This window comes from Clytia hemisphaerica, unplaced genomic scaffold, assembly GCF_902728285.1.
Source record: "Clytia hemisphaerica strain Z4C2 unplaced genomic scaffold, Clytia hemisphaerica genome assembly, whole genome shotgun sequence".
NCBI lineage: Eukaryota > Metazoa > Cnidaria > Hydrozoa > Leptothecata > Clytiidae > Clytia > Clytia hemisphaerica.
Genome location: NW_027103962.1, coordinates 616,726 through 636,060, shown reverse-complemented (window position 1 = coordinate 636,060; position 19,335 = coordinate 616,726). Strand labels below are relative to the sequence as shown.

General features: G+C 34.2%; 2 protein-coding genes across 2 annotated transcripts in view; both read right to left on the bottom strand.

Annotated features, from left to right (window-relative positions):
- LOC136810218 (uncharacterized) overlaps positions 1-5,118 on the bottom strand; it is a 36,073-nt gene extending 30,955 nt beyond the window's left edge. The window contains exons 1-2 of the transcript XR_010847075.1: positions 4,878-5,118; positions 4,300-4,364 (exon numbers count right to left, since the gene is read on the bottom strand). The gene's annotated coding sequence lies outside the window, so the exon portion shown is untranslated. The remainder of the gene's footprint in view (positions 1-4,299; positions 4,365-4,877) is intronic.
- Positions 5,119-6,097: 979 nt separating this feature from the next.
- Positions 6,098-19,335, bottom strand: part of LOC136810231 (prostaglandin reductase-3-like) — a 31,324-nt gene continuing 18,086 nt past the window's right edge. The window contains exons 2-12 of the mRNA XM_067066800.1: positions 15,816-15,906; positions 13,634-13,732; positions 13,010-13,108; positions 11,532-11,571; positions 10,657-10,685; positions 9,888-9,962; positions 9,062-9,133; positions 8,511-8,572; positions 7,756-7,858; positions 7,149-7,331; positions 6,098-6,502 (exon numbers count right to left, since the gene is read on the bottom strand). Of these exons, the coding sequence (XP_066922901.1) occupies positions 6,434-6,502; positions 7,149-7,331; positions 7,756-7,858; positions 8,511-8,572; positions 9,062-9,133; positions 9,888-9,962; positions 10,657-10,685; positions 11,532-11,571; positions 13,010-13,108; positions 13,634-13,732; positions 15,816-15,906 (922 nt within the window). The 3' untranslated portion in view covers positions 6,098-6,433. The remainder of the gene's footprint in view (positions 6,503-7,148; positions 7,332-7,755; positions 7,859-8,510; positions 8,573-9,061; positions 9,134-9,887; positions 9,963-10,656; positions 10,686-11,531; positions 11,572-13,009; positions 13,109-13,633; positions 13,733-15,815; positions 15,907-19,335) is intronic.

Genomic DNA, 19,335 nt, shown 5'->3' with positions numbered 1-19,335 from the left:
TTTTGTAACCCTAACTTGGAACCCATGCAAGTAAAAAATACAACGCTTTTTTATAAGATTATACTTTATAAGAATATTCATGATGCAATTAAGAATATGCTAAAGAATAACACCATCATGGAATTGGGCAAATGAACCTAAGAATGCCAATACCAATAATTGTTGCAGCAAAAGAAAGTTACCTTTTTTCAGGCGAATTTTGTCGAGTCTATCAATTCTTGTTGCGAAAAAAAATGATGATCTTTCATCAGCTATTTATCAAAAATTGATGGCCTACCCAAATCCTTTACATTTTTTAAATTTTTACATGTTTATTTCAATTTTCCAATGTATTTTGTCCCAAAGGGAAAAAATTAAACATCAACAAACTATTTCAAAGTCAGTTTCTAATTTTATACCCGGCCACTCACAAGTTGCAATTAGACCAAAAACGAAGATTGACAAGGCTTAAAAAAACACACGAGACTGGGAGGGGTGTGAGACTTACATTCCAATATGTCTGATAAGCGGTTAAGTAAATGTACCAAAAATATCAAGAATCTTTACTGTAATTAACACTCTTAAAACCTCAAAAACCAGATATTACGTAAATATGTCTAAATACGATTTAATGATCAAGAACCACCCAAAGCTACCACACAGTCAATTGCACTCACGATCTATCTTGGAAAGTTTCCAAACGTTTATCGAATTCCTAAAGAACCATACATAAGATTAGGAAAAAATATTGAACTACCCATTCACAAAGAAATGTTTTTAACTTTTTTGAGAAACGCCAAAAAGTTCATCATTTTTTTCCGGAAATTTATAAGATAAAATCGGATTTTTTTTATCCACAAACTTCCCTGACTAGAAATAATTAATTTCGAAACGAGAATGTGTTTAGTATTATGTATAGCATTGAAAATTTATGAAGACTGTTCCAGAAAGTTTCATACCATTTTCATTGACTTGAGGAGGAAAACACTTCAAAAACATTTCGGAAGTGTCGTTCTTTCGAGTTTTCTTACGTTGTGGGTTGTGGAATGTTCGAATATACAGAATTTAAAATATAATTTTAGACATTCTATAATTTCAAACAATTGTAAAATCTTTTTCAAAATGGTAGAATGCGAAAAAGAAACCTATGGCTAAATCTTCATGATGCACCGACAAGCACGGAGACTTAGAAAAATTTTTGAAACTTTTCAATACTTTACCCCGGTTCGAACCTACATGTTTCCGATTACGAAACACGTAGTCTATACCACCGGGCCACGACGGGTGCTGATTTTCCGAAATTCAAGGTTATTTATAGAATTACATATATAGTATATATGGGTGAACAGACCTCACGAGTTAGGCTAACTGTTATGATCGCCATTCCTCAAGGAAGACCCCACACACGGGTGCACCACCGGGAGGGTGCACAGCCGTCTGGGTGCATGTTAGGGATGAGCAGCAGGCTGGCTTCGCCAGCCTGCTGCCTATCCCTAACAAAACGCTGCGCTCGCCTGTGCGCTACGCGCACAATATTTTGCCCGCGCGCGGTGTACTTGCAAGGCCGGTGCATCATGAAGATTTAGCCATTGGTAAAAAGAAAGGTTTTCAACATTTGACTAGAGAGATGTGATTGTTGGATAGTTAATTATTCAGAACTATATCTTCTCTCAGGTTTAAAACATTAAAAACTGCATGGCAAATGATTTCGGATTCGGAATCAGCAAAGTTTAGGGTACACTTAATTTTGTAAGAACAAACTATATAAGAACATAAAGCTTCGATGGCCAAATATGTTAAGAATACGTTAAGAACATTTTAAGGCTCAAAAATACCCGTCGGAAAATGGGTAAAAGTGGTTGGAAAATGGTGAAAATGACAACATCCCAAGGCTTCGAAAATTTTGGATGTTCTTAACGTGTATTAACTTTTAACATTTGAAGAACACACGGTCAAATCTCGAAAGAATAAAACGACTTTGAAAATTCGGATAAGAAACTACAGATGTTTTGAAGTCTGATTATCTTTAGACTACCAAATATTGATTAATTAAAAGGCTCCAATTCAATTGGGCAAAAACATTTACCAGGATGTGGCCCCCAAAACGTCGATCAAATCTAAAATTTCTCTCAAACCTAAAGGAAAAAAGGTTTTACAAAAATTTTGCTGCATGCAAAACTTTAATATCTCTACTTTATTTCCCGAAAGTTCTTTTTCAAAATTTTCAACTTCAACTTTATTTTTTAATCATTTAAAGATAAACTAGCCGGTACCCGGCGTCGCACGCCGGTTTAGCTGTTTGCTGAACGCATTTAAAGTCCTTTGGATGTTGGGAAGGTGGCTTAAACACGATGAAATCAAAATTAAAGAGAAGAATTAAAAGTTTGACTCTATTCCTCCCGGGTGACGTATCTTTTAACCATATTTTGAAAAAGATTTTTGTGGCAAAAATGATCAGAAAACAGAAAAAGGGCGTACCATACCGGCGACCAGCGACGTCCGAGACGGCTCTGCAATTAGATTTTTTTCCTCGCTTCGTTCGCGTTATATTTGCCGTAGTTCTTGATGTTTAGGAAAAACTTTGATGTCAAGATAAGCGGAGTGAAATAATACATATGACACGAGATTCGTCGAAAAAAGGTAGCCGGGGGAAGGCAGCTAGGACACGCAGACAAAAAAGCGTGATACCGCAATTTTATGTTGCTTTTTATAAAATAACTTCGTCATATAAACTTCGATAACTTTTCAAATTCAACAATGACTTAGATTTACAGCAAAATAATTATCGACATAGATGTTCAAAGGTCCCTTTTTACGAAGAAAGAACTCTAGTTTTTACCGCCTTTTGAATGTATTTTTAATGTTGCTGTTGTTCTAACAAACTTGTCTTGTGATTCTTATGTTTTATTTTATATTTGTTCTTTTCTTTAACAGATTCTGTTTAAAAGATTTTCTTTTGTTTTGAAAAGAATTCGAATGTCTCAAATCAAATAAGGTCGTTAATTACATTCGAAAACATAAAACAAAAGAAAAGAAAGAAAAAAAAAGAAAAAGTCTAATCTATCAATCAATACAAAGTCTTTATAAAACGGCGCGAATCTGATTTAACACATTTGTGGAGCAAGAAGCAAAAGTCATCTTTTAAAAGAACAAAACTTTGCTTGTGAAAACGAAAGTGACACACAAAAAACAAACAAAATGACATACAGACTACGGCTATTAATATATAGATAGTTTTTTCTAATGGTCCCCAACCAAAACATAGGTTTACAATTTTACCGATTTCTCGAGATCTCTTTAAGATATGAATACCAACTTTTGGCCATAGCTTTATTAAAATGCAATTTAGAGGGTTTTGGACATGAATTTGTTTGATAAAATTTTTGCAGTAAACCCCTGGCTGTTAAAACGCAGGTTTGGGGCCACCGAAACGTGGGTGTAGTTAAAATCAAATAATTAAGCCCAGTGGTAATAGTGGGAGAAACTATGAACATATTTGGGTTTTTCCTTGAATTTATCTTGATGTTAAAGTTATGATTTTTATAAAATACTTCAAGATTTTCAATGATGCAAAGTCCAAACTGAAAGTTTAGAAAATTTCAAAATGCAAAATTTTTTAACGACGTCTTTCTTAAGTTTCTGAGAACCAATTTCTTTTGAAAATAGTTCTATTCATGTATTGAATAAGCTGTGAAAATTTTAGAAAAAAAGCTTAACTGTAACTGAAAATATTAAGCTTTAAAGTTATTTTCCTCCTACATTTTGCAAAAAATGACAGAATTTTCCGTTTTTGCTGATTCAGCGAAAATTTTTATACATAATGTTATTTTTTTGTTATAAAAGTCAAGCTGATAGGAACGGAATTCCAAGATTTTTTGCTGTTACTCATTTAGAATTTTTGTTTTTATCAATGCTGATTCTCGAGGACCCCAAAATACTGGTTAACCTTTAAGATGTTATATCTTTTACTCATCCTCTAAAGTCAAAGATTGTATCTGCATTTTCTGAAAGGCATTATGTAGGTGTAAAAGGTTTCCTAAATCCCATTTGCATAACTTATTTTCAATATCTCATGAGCTAGAGTGAGTCATATGCAATTTTAATCTAATTTTGGAGTTGTAATATTTCCTTCAGACGCAAATATGTTATTGTGAATCTGTCTCAAACCATCAATAACATACTCAAAAATAAACAAAAATCATCTAATTCTGATAAATCTACAGGTCAGAATCCTCATTTTTAACGACGATCTACGTTTTGGGGGCCGTCTCCGTTTTGGGGGCCAAATACTGTAATGATTGAAAGAAAGACATTGCTTACCTTGAGATCCTCTCGCGAATCAATCAAAACCATGATCATCCAGAAACTTCACTTTTCACATCGACCTAGCAAAGAGAACATCCAAGTTAAAATGAGAAACTTTTCATCATATGACATTCACCAGAATGCAGCATTTCAAACAAAACAATGACTCAGACAGCTATCTTCGTCCACTTTTCAAACAAACAGAGTTGGCAAACAGCACGTAGGCACACCACATCAAATAAGTTTGCGAAATGTCATGATCCGTTTTTATTTGGAGTAAAAAAGCGATTAACCCACGCATACTGTATTAGAATGTAGAAATGGGCTTACAAAACCTTTAAGGAGAAATTTTTCACCCTTTTAAGGAATAAATTGAAGATGAAAATTCATTTCCTTATCACCAGATCATCGATTTTAAATCTTTGTTTAACGCTCGAAAGCCCCCTACAAAATAACTTGGGAACATACCAAAAAAGGTGAGTTTTCACAAGAAAGGAAAATTTTCAAGAAAAAGGAAAAATTTTAAATTCGAGAAAGTGTCATTTAAAAATCAATAAAAATATAATTATAGTTATTTCAATCATTATCTTTACCTTGTCTTAGCAGCTGTATGTACCTCTGATGTTACCGATGAATAGAAACAAATATTCATTAGTTCTCAAAAACAACTGCCCAAACTCTCACCATTAGCAAAAAATGATATTTTTGCGGTCTGAATCTTTTTTGCTTAACTTGGCTTGTTCTTTGTTGATATTCCTGAGGGCGGCTTGACGTTTTTGTCATTCTCTTTTACTTTGTTTATTCCTTTACTTTTCTTGAAGTAATTTTGTAATAATCTCTAAATGAAACAGATGAAAGCGTACACAATTAGCCGGACAGGATAATGAGAAAAGTGAATTGCAAAAATACGGAGACATTTTTAGCATCAATTTTTGAGAGTTGATCTAAAAAGCAGGGTAGCCAATGGGGTAGCCAATTGGGCTAGGTTATGGGGTACCTCTTTTTGCCTAAACTTTTGAAATCTGAAACATGTTTTCATGTGTAAATAACTATTACAACATCTTGTTAATGATTCCATGTAATAAAATTTACAAAACAGTTTTTAATATTTTAGATTTAGATTTTATTTATGTTTTTAATTGTTATTTCCGTGAAGCTGTAATTCATCAATTTCATGGGCCATTTATGATCTCTAATCTTGTCATATCTTAACAATCCTTTGTTATTGAATCTATTGTTTAATTTAAATCATGTTTAGATGTTTCAAACAATTAATTCCCTTTCAAGATTTTTTAAATTTGGCAGCTTATAATAGGTACAAAAAGTCTTTTGAAATAGCTCTATTATAATGAAGCTCTATTTCTTACTCCTCGTGCATTAACACGTGGTAATTTATATCTTTGTTTATCTTTGGAATCATACATGATCAATCTAAGTATCAATCAGATTCATGCTCCCTGGTCAGTAAAATGTGGTTCTATGCATTCATTTTCGGTATTTCTATTCTGGTCTGTAAAATATTTAGGTACCCCACAACCTAGCCCAATTGGCTACCCCAATTGGCTACCCTGCTTTTTAGACCAATCCAATTTTTGATGATTTAACTTTTTTTTTATCTTGACGTCATGAAAACCATAAAATCTTCATATTAGGGAATTCAGCGCAAACAAAATCAGGGAAAATTAAAAAATTAAAATAAGATTATGGTGACGTTATTTTGCAATTTTTAATTGGCCTATTACCAAATTTATTGTAAAATAAATCGAATTAGCGAGGCAAGTAAAAGGAGAAATTAATGCATATTTTACGAGCGTACGAAAAAATAATATCATTATTGTATATTTGTATCCGCATAAAAAAATTTACAAAATTTGGAAAAGAAAAATTATTTATAAACGTATTGTTACTGTGCAGACTCTCACAGCTAATTTTTTTTTTCAGCAGAAAAAATACTCCCCGATTATTCAAGACCCCCCATGCACACTTTTTCTAAAATTGAGCAATTTCAAGGGCGAATAACTGGCATAAATTATTGCTAACCACAAAAATGCGAAAAATTCGTGTAAGATTTATAAATTCATGAAAATTAATCAAATTAAACTATTACCATGTGTCTGTGAGCCAGGACAGGATTTTGTTACGAATAGAATTACAGCTTACTGTTAGAGTTGGTCAAATCGACCACAACTTTACCTTGACTTTTTCGCGAATACAGGTACTGAAAAAAAAAAGATAAACCATTCATAACGCCTTCGCAATTTCATAATTGACTTCCTATTTAAGATATTTGTAGTCTAGCAAGCTAGATGGCTAATTCAGACAAATTAGAAATAAAGCAGAAAGTAATGGAGGGAACAATTTTAGTTTATACAAACTAAATCCCGTAACAATAATTGTATTATCATATAATGCCTATACTACTGTATTATAAACGACTCCAGTCTAAGATATTTGAAGAATTCGTTCCGCTAGAAAATGGGATCTGGTCCGCAAATAAATTTTGAGATCGTCTAAAGAATTTAATTTAGTCGATTCTTGATTTCAGAGAGAATTTGGGTCGCTGTAGGACTTTTTATACGTGAAATAAACACTTAGGGGCGAAATACAAAAGGTTGGTTAACACAGCCTTTTTGCCAATCATAATAAAAATTATAATTCCTTCTTCATGAATCGTAAAAAGGCTGAATGGAGGTTGAATACTTTGAGGAATTAAGACTTCAAAAACTCTGGGGATCAGACCGTATAAAATTGAATATCGTCAACATGGGAAGAATATTTTAAAGGCATTTATAAGTCCCCGAGGAAAATTCTCATCTTAGCCTGAGCTCTAACTTTTCAATGAGTGAAGTCTAAATAGTACTTACATCAACAGCATCATAAACAGATTCCAATCCGACGAAGGGTTTTCCTTGATCGTCCGTTTGGTCAATCTTGACTTGGAGTTTCCCCTGATCTGCTAACTCTACCAGACGGGGTAGGTGGTTCTTGTACTCTTGCGGGTGGTTCAGTAAAAAGAACCCTGACACTGTAGCTGATTTAAGGAGCAGCTAAGAATATTTACGAGAATAAGAAGTTTGTAGTGAATAAGTGACTAAAAATTCAAAGAGAATGTGCGGTTTTTTAAAAGGAAATTTGTATTATAATTTGTGGTGCCTAACAGTTCTACAAATACAAAAAACCAAATTGTTCTTCTTTAGTCAAGGCCAATCATATCTTTATTTTCTTTTTTCTTCATAGCCTGATTTAATTTTATTGTATTTTCAGGTCTTTTTTGAGGGGATTGAAGTTAAGAATAAGAACAAAACGTTCAAAATTTCTCACGATATGGTTTTAAGCAGCAAGAAACTTTTGGGAATATGTATGTCAAAATACTGTTTCCAAATTATTTTCTCACCATCTTTTCTTAAAAAGATTTTTGACTTTTTTAACAGTAGATTTTTGAGTAAGAATAAGGACAAACAAAATGAATACCTTAGTCATAAGGGTGGCGTTCCGGTGGCTTCGGTCAATACCAGCTTGTGAGTGGTAGCTACCGATGTAACCAAGCACCACTAGACGTCCGTTGGTTGCTAACCTGACAAAAAGCGCGTATCAGTGTTGAAGATAAATGTCAAGTAACTCAAATATTGGCATCGACGAGATTTAAAATATCACCTTAAATGGATAATCACATTATCAGAGACAATAGCCGGCGGAATGCCTTCAAGTCTAAGTATTTATCCAAAGTTGAGATATCCCAATTTCAAATTTCCACACTTTCTTACACGGCTCTTATATCAAAATTCTATCGTTTTTTGCTAAAAGTCAAAAACTTGTAGTTTAAATACCTCAACTTTTGAAAATAGTCAGGTAAAAATATTTTGAGGTATTGCTCATGACAATAGGAAAAATCCACATGCCAAATATTTCAAACCAACTGATTATCCCTTTAAGAGAAAACTCTTTAAGGTAAAAATTGTCATTCGAAAAAGCTGATGGGTTCCTATTCGCTAAATTTGTCTTTAATTGTTCTAGTAATGTGTCTCTAGTGAAATTTGGTTTGTTTTGTCTTTTGTCTTTTAGGATTTTGAGTAGTTAAGATTTATTGGTTATTTGATTGTTGTCATATGATCTGGGAAAAGTTTTAGTGTTTTCTGAAACTTGAGTTGCTTCTCCGGAAATAAAGATTTTCTATTTGAAATATTGAGAGAAAATAAATGGAGAAGTAATCTTTTAGGGCATGCTACCTGTTAACACAAGCATTGAAAACATCTCCACCAACAGATTCAATAAAAACGTCGATTCCTTTCTAAAAATATCGAAGATGGTAATATTAAATAAAAAAGAATAAAGTTCTGAGAGCACTTAACATCAAGAAAACCTACGAGCTTCGTAATAAATATCGTAATAAATATCAAGAAACCTAAAAAAATAAACGGCCCAGGTTGACTTTAGTACTACAATGCCGAGATAAATCCTCTTTTTGTCAGAAATAATCTTGATAAAATCAAGAAAATATAAATAAGAAGGGCGTAAAATGGATATCTAGGAAGAAATTAATATTTTCTCTCAAAGCCAATGTAAACCATTTCGCAGAATCAGTACTGTATCGGGGTCTTATTTTGAGACTCGAAAAAGTATTACTATTGGCCGGTTCAAATACTACCGGACGGACAAGGGCATTTGTATTCATGGTAATCCATACACTGATTTCACCGAAATTAAGGCCTATGATTCACTAATATTTTGTCAATTGCCAGCCCGTTAAAAACACGTGAAAAAGATAATAAAAAAATACCGGGTATGATTTCTTCAACACTTCATTCAAATCTTCTGTGACGTAATTGATCACGTGATCACAACCAAGCGACTGTTGAGGAGTGAATAAAAGAGGTAATAAGAAATTAAAGCACTTATTTGACTTTTCAATGACAATGAAAATGTTGCTATAGGCTAAGAAATTATGTGCTGAATCAACAAAAAACGATCATCATCATCCTTCGACCTAGGTCCGAATGGACCTTGGCCGGAGATAAACAATAACCCTCCCTCCACAGCTCTCGATCAGCCATTGAAGTACCCAGCTCCTTGATCTCTAGCCCTGTTTCCCGTTTCAAAATATCAAGAAATGTGCGCTTTCTCGAGCGCCTAGGGCCCGCAGGACACCAAAGTAAAATTCCTGACACGATAGAGAAAACGATAGAGGCTTCCAAAAATACCGTCATAGATGGGGTTTGAAATTTGTCTGCAAAACAAAAGTATGTTATAGAGGTTTTTCATTTTTGTTTTAGTTGCGTAAATTTCAGCATTATGGAAGCAAACATTCGATTTGTGTAAGGAGCGATGACCGAGTGGTCAAAGGCGTCGGCGTCTTACACCAGGGGTTCGCAGTTCGAATCCCCGCTCCTTCCAATGTTCCGTTCAGTTCATAGATAATCGAGCCGGCTGACCGTGGACCCCATGAAAACAATCGAAAGACTGTCTAAAAGCCCTAGATTACTGGGATATCCATGTAAATTATCGACTCTACCTAAGGTACTGCCTCTACATATTCGAACGTTTGCTACCGTAATGCCGGAAATTACGTAAAGTAACCAAACCTAGTAGACCTTTAAATACCTTACCTTTAAATATTCAGTTTTTTGTTGAGAAGAACAAGTTCCAATCACATGACAACCATGAAGCTTTGCTAATTGAACCTGGAGGTGAGAACACACTTTTTTATAAGAACAAACTATATAAGAGCATAAGGCTTCGATGGCCAAAATATTGAGAACATTTTAAGGCTTTGTGGACTCTAGAACGGACAATGAACCAAAAATACCCGAAAAATGGCAAAAATAAGAACATGTAAAGAACATTTTTAGGCTTAACAAAACTCAAAAAGTTAAGAACATCTCAAGGCTTCAAAAATATTTGGTGTTCTTATAAAAAAAACGCGTAACAGTATTGAAAACCAGATGAGCAAGAAAGAATTTGCGAAACCAAATGTTGGATTCTCGAAAATTCCGCCGAATTCACCTGTCTACACGTGTATTCTTATAAACTATAATAAGAACATAAGGTTTCAATGGCAAAAAATGTTAACAACAAGTTAAGAACATTTTGAGGTTCAGCGGACTCACAATTTCTTAGGAAAATGGACAAAAATACTAAAAAAAATGGTGAAAATAAGAACATTTTAAGAACATTTTCAGGGTTGAAACTCAAAAAAGTTAAGAACGTCCGCAGGCTTCAAAATTGTTCTCATAAAAAGACGTGTACAACCCTCTAATGTTAAACTATCAAAGAAGAATACCAAGAGAATCATAATGCTAAGCTGAATACGATACAAAGGTTCCTTCGTAATGGGTCTCAAAAAATAAATTCCAACAAAACAGAGGAAAAACTCACTGCTAGATGCCCGAAGCCACCAGCCGCAGCTAAAAGAATAAAAACACTTTAAGAAGCTAAAATATTAAGAAAAAGCCTTTATGGTACAAATGGTCCCTTCTTACCAAACAATCACAAACCCCTGTCCCAGTGACTCGGTGAGAATATGGGTCAATAGGGATAACATAAACTCGTTAAATGGTGACATGGATGGAAAATATCTTGCTTTAAATTTGAGGATTTCCAGTAAAAAGGGGGCCCTCTGGAACTGTGATACAGGGGTGTAATCATACTTTACTATTAAAAAATAACAATAAACAATTTTAGTCGCTTTGATTGAAAAGTAGACTAGTAAACTAGTCGTTGAAAATAGACCCATATACAAAAAATCAAGCTCCAAATAAAAAGAATCGAATTCGAAGGGGTGAAGTTGCGTTTTTTTTTTCTGAATTTCAACGACTAGAAGCTACTTCCCTCAAAAAACGTTGTTTAATTTTACACCTTTTTTTAGGTTTTTGAGAATCCATCCAACTTTTTTGACTAAATGATATTTCATAGTAACATTGAACATGGGAACATATAAATAAATGAGCATTTCTGAAAACGCAATAAACAGAAAGAAAAATAAATGCAATTTCGCACGGGTCAGACATACAGAAATCTGTATGTCTCTCCTTATGATTTTAGGTGAAGAAAAAAAGGCGTTGGAAGTAGCTTCTAGTCGGTTATTTCCTTTCTCTCACGCGCGCTGAATATTTAATTAGTGTTTACATTATTTGATTGACAGTATTATTAAAGTATTATTATTAGGTTATAAGTAATAACCGACTAGTTTACTAGTCTAATTGAAAAGAGGAAATAGATAATTTAGTTCCATGGAAAAAAGGACTGCATACCTGAAATGAAAACTGCCTCTCCCTTTTGAATTCTGCCAGACTGAAAGATAAAATATTTAAATATGTATTCTTTAGTAGATACAATTCCAGGGGGGGGTACTTTGGCATAAATGAAAGCTGGGTATATATGTGCGGACGATAAAAGTCGGTGTTTTCACCTTCCGAGGTCACTCTAAGGGTTACAGAAATCAGAAAATTATAAAGTAGTCTCTCGAAGGGTCGGGAAATTCACGATTTTTAGAAAATTCTTTTGATTTCGAGAGAATAAATAGTAAACAAGTCTTTCTAAAGGTAACTCATCTTACAAAATTCAAAGAAAAATTTTCAAAAAGTCTCTCTAAGGGGCACTTTTTCATTAAAAATTTGGTCTCTCTAAGCGTGGTTTCCTGGGGGTACCATCCGCACATACCCCTCATCTGCTAACCCTAGTACCCCCAGATGAATTTCCTGAACGGTTCTCTAAAAACTGTCAGTTGCAAGATTTGTATGGTGCTATTTCTACGGAGGAGACAGTTAGCTATTGATTTTGATTTTTGATTTCGAGATTTTGCAGACCAAAACTGCCGGTTATTCTAAATCATTTCGGTCACTCCATCGTCCTCAAAAGTGTGAATACATAAACTCGCTATTATCGTTTGTTATAACAGAAAGTCGAATACACCCCCTTCTTCCCACTAGAAAAATTGGCCAAAATATCGTTCCCAGTAGAAAATTATCCTCCAATTTTTGTCCCCGCTGAAAATAATCAGATAACCAAATCCTCACTACAAATTATTGTGTAATTTTTCCCGTCCCCACTGGATTTTCTTGGTAGAAATCAATAGAATTCAAATTTCCAGCAATAAGAAAAATGGGAATATCAATCCCCTTTGAGTTTTGGTCCGCTCTTTTTATCCTCACTGGCTGAAAAATCCCACCGGGGGTGTTCGAATAAGACAGTTTAAAAATGAAGGAAATAGCTAATAATCCATCTCTTCTGGGCAGGGTATCATAGCAAAGCGTGTAAAATATCAGTAAAGTTTTCGATCTATCTAGAAAAGAAAGAACAAGGAGTTTAAAAAAAGGCTACTTAAGGCGTACAAATTTTCGCGAGCAGAAACTTTTGCGACGTCAAAAGATCGCGAAATTGATGACATTTACTTTTGCAAAATTGAGGAAAAATGTTTTTCGTGATAGACTTTCGCAAAGCGTTTGATAAAAATGAGAAAAAGTGAAAAAACGGTTGCTCTTCGACTTTAAAAAGGCATTATTATAAGGATAAAAATTATGCCGAAAATTTAATACTTTTTACGATTTCGAAGTTTTATATATTTCCATATTTTTTTAGAACTTTTCACGAGCATAAACTTTCGCGAATTGCCCTGTTAAGAATTTTCAAAGACATTTACTTTCACAAAAAAGGCCAAAATTCGCGAAAATCGCGAAAAAATTTGTAAGCCTAAAGTAGGTGTGGGCAAGAAGAGTATTCGTGATCAAACCTGTTGCAGACACATCGAAGCGGTCATCCCACTGACCAGTAATCCAACATATTCCGGTTTCACACTCGGTAGCGGTAAACAAAATTTTGCCGGTAATTTCTTAAAAGATAAAAGAAAAGTTGTCTTAAAATATCACGTAAAATTATAGCATACAAAAGCAATTTTGCCCGTATTTAGATTTTAGATCGACCATGGATTTGTAAGGATGATTGGGGTCTTCCAGAAAATGTTTGTACATGGGGGTAGAGGATATATTGTCCGGGGTGTAGCGAAAAATCTACAAAATTTACATTGTCCGGGAGGGGGGGGGTAAACTTGCTCTGTTTGGGGGTTATTTTACTCTGTTTGAGGGTAATTATGATTGTCCATGGGGTCAACTGATGCTTGTCCAGGGGTAGACCTGCTGTCCAGGGGAGGGGGGTCACAAGTCACAATGTCCGGGGGGTAAATTTCCAAAAAATGTTATATCCTCCACCCCCCCCCCCCATATTCAATTTCCTTCTGGAAAAGCCCATTACAGGTTTTGAAATAGATAGTAGACCTTGGTAAAAAGTAAATGGATTCTAAAATTCTGTAAAGTGTTCTCCAGACGATCACGGAACAAGACAAACATAGGATACCTACCACGTACTCAGCAAAGGCACCATTCCACAGATAACCAACGGGTTTCCCAATCATGGATGAAGGTACCTCTTGACCCACATCCACTATCTCACCTACTCCCTGCCGTTGAAAAGAAACAGAGGTTGGATTTCTTAGGCCAATAAAAAATTGATTTTTCATAACAGTGCATATTAAATACAAATAAGATGAAAAACTTCAAATAAAGTTGAAAGACCAATACTCTAGGGTGCCTAATCAACGGGCCCCTCGCTTGCTAAAGGTTTTTTTTTTTTTTTTTTTAGGTATCGTTTAGATTGACACGGATGTGGGGCAATATTGGTCAGAAAGAGGAAAAGAACAACAACTTTCTTTTTGTCCTGATTTGAAATATGTGTCTGATATGAAACGGGAACACTTACGTAAAAATAAAACCTTTATGTTTTCGATTTTTCCCAATGCTGGACCTTATCAGGAGCCTCTGTTTATTGTCAAAAGAGGAGTCCCATTTTTTTTGCACTAAACCAAATAGCTAGATTTTAGTCTATAATTATCTTATTTTGGCGGACTTGTTCTAGGTACAATTTCCAACCTCCCCCTCGTTTATTCCGACCCCCCAGCTGTTTATTAGGAGCCTGAGAGTATATATTTGCTTGAAGTCCTGTTTCACCTGATATATCATTTTTTAACCCTTTAACTGTCGTTCGTTTTCTTTTAAGTGTTCGACCTATTTGCCACGGAAAAAATGAAGGTTCGACCTATTTGCCAGATGTCGGCATATACCGACATGAGCGACCACAGAGTTTACAATGACACTTTGCTTTATTTTCTGAAAAATATCAGAAACATAAGTGATATGTGTTTACTTTGAGTTGAAAATGTATAATTTATGAAAAACATCTTTGAAATAAATTTTAATTATTCAACTGTGCTATTTAATGAGATCTAGTTCAAAATCGAACTTTCAATAAACTTACAAAAGTTATAGTGGTTACACTTTGCTTGTTCTAGATTAAATTTTATTTTAGTCATATTTTTAAAGCTTTCAGAGCTTTGTTTTGGAATATGTAACGTCGTGGCCCAACTGAGAAGGATATTTTTACTCAAGTACAGTTCCTGGCCCAAAAAGTTCAGCTCAGTGGCCCGCAGAAGGCTGGGTCAGAAAAAACTCGATGCAAGTTTTTTTCACAGATTTGCCTACCTTTTGTGTTTCTTGAAATAAGAAGTTAAAAAGGATATATTTTATCATTATATCGCCTTTTATCGACTTAAAATTTTCATAATTTTTATCATATAGACAAATTTAGTGAAAAAACGGTATTTTTGGACGTTTCCTGCATTAAATATATCACTCTATATTTTCTCAAAACATATTTTCTTACTCTTTCTATTCATATTGTGGTATACTTTAAGTGCAGAAACTTTCACGTTTTTCGCGTTTTTGGCATTTTTTCACGAAAGTTTCTGCCAGGTAAGAAATTAAACAAGAAATTCGCGAAAGTTTATTAATTTTTAAGAATATTTTCAGCTGTTAAAGAGAAGGCTCCTTATTTTGCTCTAAATAGCCCGATTTTAGCCTATTTTTACCTTATTCTTGGGTTTTCAGAAGTACAATTTCCAACCCCCCGGCAATTAGGTCCCCCCACCCGTTTATTTTACCCTGTTTATTTGGAACCTAAGAGTATGCCTTTTGACCAAACTGATGAAACTGATTAAAATGATCACTGCCTTTAACTATAGTTTAAATTTTATGGCCAATTTTCTAAAAACCTGCATTCTGTGGGCCAGGTACTGTAGTTTAATCCTTTAAATGCCGCTGTCGATATATGCCGACATGGGCACTTTCGATTTTTTTGCCGATGTCAGCATTTGCCGACATGAGTACTTTCCGTTTCTTTGCTGGGATATTTTCGATTTTGAACTAGATTTCATTAAATAGCACAGATGAATAATTTAACTATATTTCAAAGATGTTTTTCATAATTCATACATTTTTCAACCCAAAGTAAACACATATCACTTATAATTTCTGATATTTTTCAGAAAATAAAGCTAAATGTGATGGTAAACTCTGTGATCGCTCAGCCGACATCTGGCAAATACGTCGCACCTTCATTCTTTTTCGTGGCAAATAGGTCGAACCTTAAAAAATACGCACGGCAGTTTAAAGGGGATAACTAAGTCTTCGTGTGAAAACAAAAATTACCTCGAGGCCAGCATCAAGTGGTAAAGGAGTTCCAGGTTTTGTGTATCTTCCAGCTGTGTAGTTAATATCTGTCGCGTTGATCCCTGCATATCTGTAACACAAAAAATAAACTATAGAATATTAGCGCTAAATTGGATAATGACCATATAAAATTAATGTGTAATTGTTTTTCTTACTGTAAATTTCAGGTCGCCCAGGTAATTTTCTCTCGCTGACTGAAAAGATAACGCGAAGTTCGACCTAGGGCAAGTTTTTTTTCAAAATATAAAAAATCGCCCGTGTCGGCGGGGTGGTACAGGCTAGTAAATTTCAGTCCTCCCAGGTAATTTTCTAGCAATTAGGACACTTTTGTAATATGAGACATTGGCTTCAATTCGTTTTAAAAATTCTTTTCTACTAAATTATAAGAAAGAATGATAAGATAAAATAAATGAAATTCTAGAAATTTTGGATACTATAAAAGGTACATAAAGTGGAATTTTAAGCTATATTTCAGTAGATCTAGAAAAAAATCGAATAGTTACAGTACATAATTGAAACAAGACTGCACAGATAAGTAAAGTATTTGTTTAGTAATATTTCCTTGTATGCAACAACAACAACACAGTCTAAAAGAAGTCTGTATCTATACCATATTCTGAAATAATCTTCATCAGCCAATCAGGGTGTTTGTAATGCACGTGATAATTCTCAACGAACATTTCGCCTTTCTTAATATCCTTTACAGCGTAATCATGATAAATATTCTCTCCATTGTTTGCAATATTCGGGTCTAAACTATGATTTAAGTATGTCCAATCATCTGTTTGAATATAAGCTTCACCTTTATGTCCGAAAACATGTTCTAAGTATTTCTTTCGGGCTTCTTTGTCCGGAAATGTCGAAATTTTACGGAGTAGGTCTTCTTTTTGTCCAATGTGTTCCCAGTTGACACCAATTTTGTTTACAAAGACTAGAGTTCCTTTGGCAATGTTTTCATCAGCTATTGCAGCTTTACCGATTCCCTCCACGACTTCTATCCGATATTTCACGTGTGCACCAGGCTTTAATTCTTCTTTTGTTTTCGTGGACATGTGTTTTATCTTTTTTAGCTATAATGTAATAAACAAATTTGTCTCAGTATTACGAAATAAATAAAAATTCTTTTCTACTAAATTATAAGCAAAGAGATTAAAATCTTTTTGAAGATTTTTCAGCCGAAAAAAGTGTAGAACGTATTTGATAATCTCAAAGTGATTTCTGTTACATGAAACATTGTCTGTACACAGACCCGGTATCTAAGGCTAATTTCAAAATTCTTTGCCGTAGAGGGTCTGTTGTCATTATTTTTCTTATTTGAGAATTTTTCAAACCGACCGCTGCGATGGAGTGTTGGTGAGAGAGGGGAGACGATGAGAAAAGTGTTGCTATTTATAAATCATACTTCATCGCAGAGGTCTCCGTACGGGAATTTTTTTCATCAAACAATGTGCACAGAGTGTACTACAAAGCGATAAACGTGAGATATGAAACATTGCGTGAGAAGCATTGCGTGACAAAAATACTCAAATTCAGAGAACAAAATATAAATCAATTGTGATACAGAAACCTATTACAGAGGTATGCACTCTCCTTTATAACAATTTTATAAGAAAAATAAGGCTTCAAATGCAAATTACAAAATTAAATATAAATCCTTTAATTTTCTCTAAAAAACAAGATTAAAGATTATAAATTATAAATTGGGCTGTAATTTGTTTCAAAATGTCCGCAGGTTTTTTAAAGATTTTTTAATTTTCAAAAAATATCCTCTTAAAACAACATTTAAATAAATTTGTTAAGAAATTTCTCTCTTTACAAAGTTTGTCAAGACCGTTGAAAATTAGATATTCATAATTGGAGCTAAGTTCAAGGAGATAGTTCAGCATCTTCTTAATCTTTTTAACAAGATAACTTATTCTCGTCTAACGATGCAATCTTGAGTGATGCTTTTTTTTAAACTCCTCTAAGAAATTATGATAACAAAATGTGAACCACATTAATGAAATGATGGATGTTTCACCAACGAAAAAAACGGAGCATCAATAATGAGATAAGAAGATCGATGTCAGAACGTAGAAACAGAATCTGACTTTGGAAAGGAAAGAAAGAGAACCATTGGAGGTAAGATTTCTATTTCATCCTATTCTGTGGTCCCTTAAGCCTGGTGTACCTAGGTTAAAATAAGTGATGGGTTAAAGGGTCGTTTTTTTTTAACTTTTCAAATCTATCGAAGGGTTCAAAACAACAAAAAAAGTCTGTGTCCAACTAAGAGCGATGTTTACGCAGATTTTGTCTAACTTCTCAGAGGTCTCGGAGGTCTGGTCAACACATTCATACCCGACATTCTCTATCCCTTGGTCCAGGGTATATAAAGGTCAGTGGACTTACCAAGCTTTGTTAACTTAGACTTTTCTTCTTCTTTAATTATAGTGTCGACTTAAGTCAAAAAATATGTCTGGGCCATCAATTAACACAGAATTAAAGCCTGGTGCACACGTTAAATATCGGATAGAAGAAACGAAAGAAATGGGAAAAGCGATTATCGCTGATGAAGATATTTCCAAAGGAAAACTAGTCTTCGTCTCTGAAATTGGTGTCAACTGGCAACGCATTGGAAATGAAGAGGACCTACTTCAAAAAATTTCAACAATTCCGGACAAAGAAGCTCAAAAGAAATACTTAGAACATATTTTCGGACATAAAGGTGAAGCTTATATTCAAACAGATGATTGGACATACTTGAATCATAGTTTAGACCCAAATATTGCAAATAATGGAGAGAATGTTTATCATGATTACGCTGTAAAGGATATTAAGAAAGGCGAACAAATTTTGGAAAATTATCTGAAAATGTATGAAAATCCAGATTGGCTGATGAGAATCATTTCAGAATATGACATAGACCCAGATTATTTCTAAAATTGTTAAATTGTTGTATTGCCACGTGTAATAGATGTATTGGTCAATGACGAAAGAAACATCATCTCACTGACCAACCTCATTCCATGTGTATTATCACTATCAGCTTTTTGATGCCTACTGATAGCGCTAGATAGCACCAGGGTATACTCTAGCGTCCATCAGAAGCGTAAATAAAGCCTGGAATACACGGGGACGAGGTTGCTGTTAAAATGTGCTTTGTTAGCAAAAATCACACTACAGTGGAGTCCCTTTAACTCGAACCTCTATAACTCGAACAAACTTGTGTTTCCCGTGAGTGTTCGAGTTATGGAAACTCCACTGTGTAAACAAAAAAATAACACTGCTGGTGCGTGCAAAATAGTAAAACCTATATAATTGTCAAAAGTGATAAAATCCGTCAGAAAATTTCAACACTTCACCTTATAATACTAACAGGGCCGGCGAAAAAAAGGAAAACAATGAAAGGTGGCATTTTTATGGATGAAGATTTGGCTACCCATCGGTCCCAGTGGATCTCAAATTTTACACAGAAAAAATTCTTTCTTGTCTTCGAAGAAAAAAACCTCGTTTAATTAAT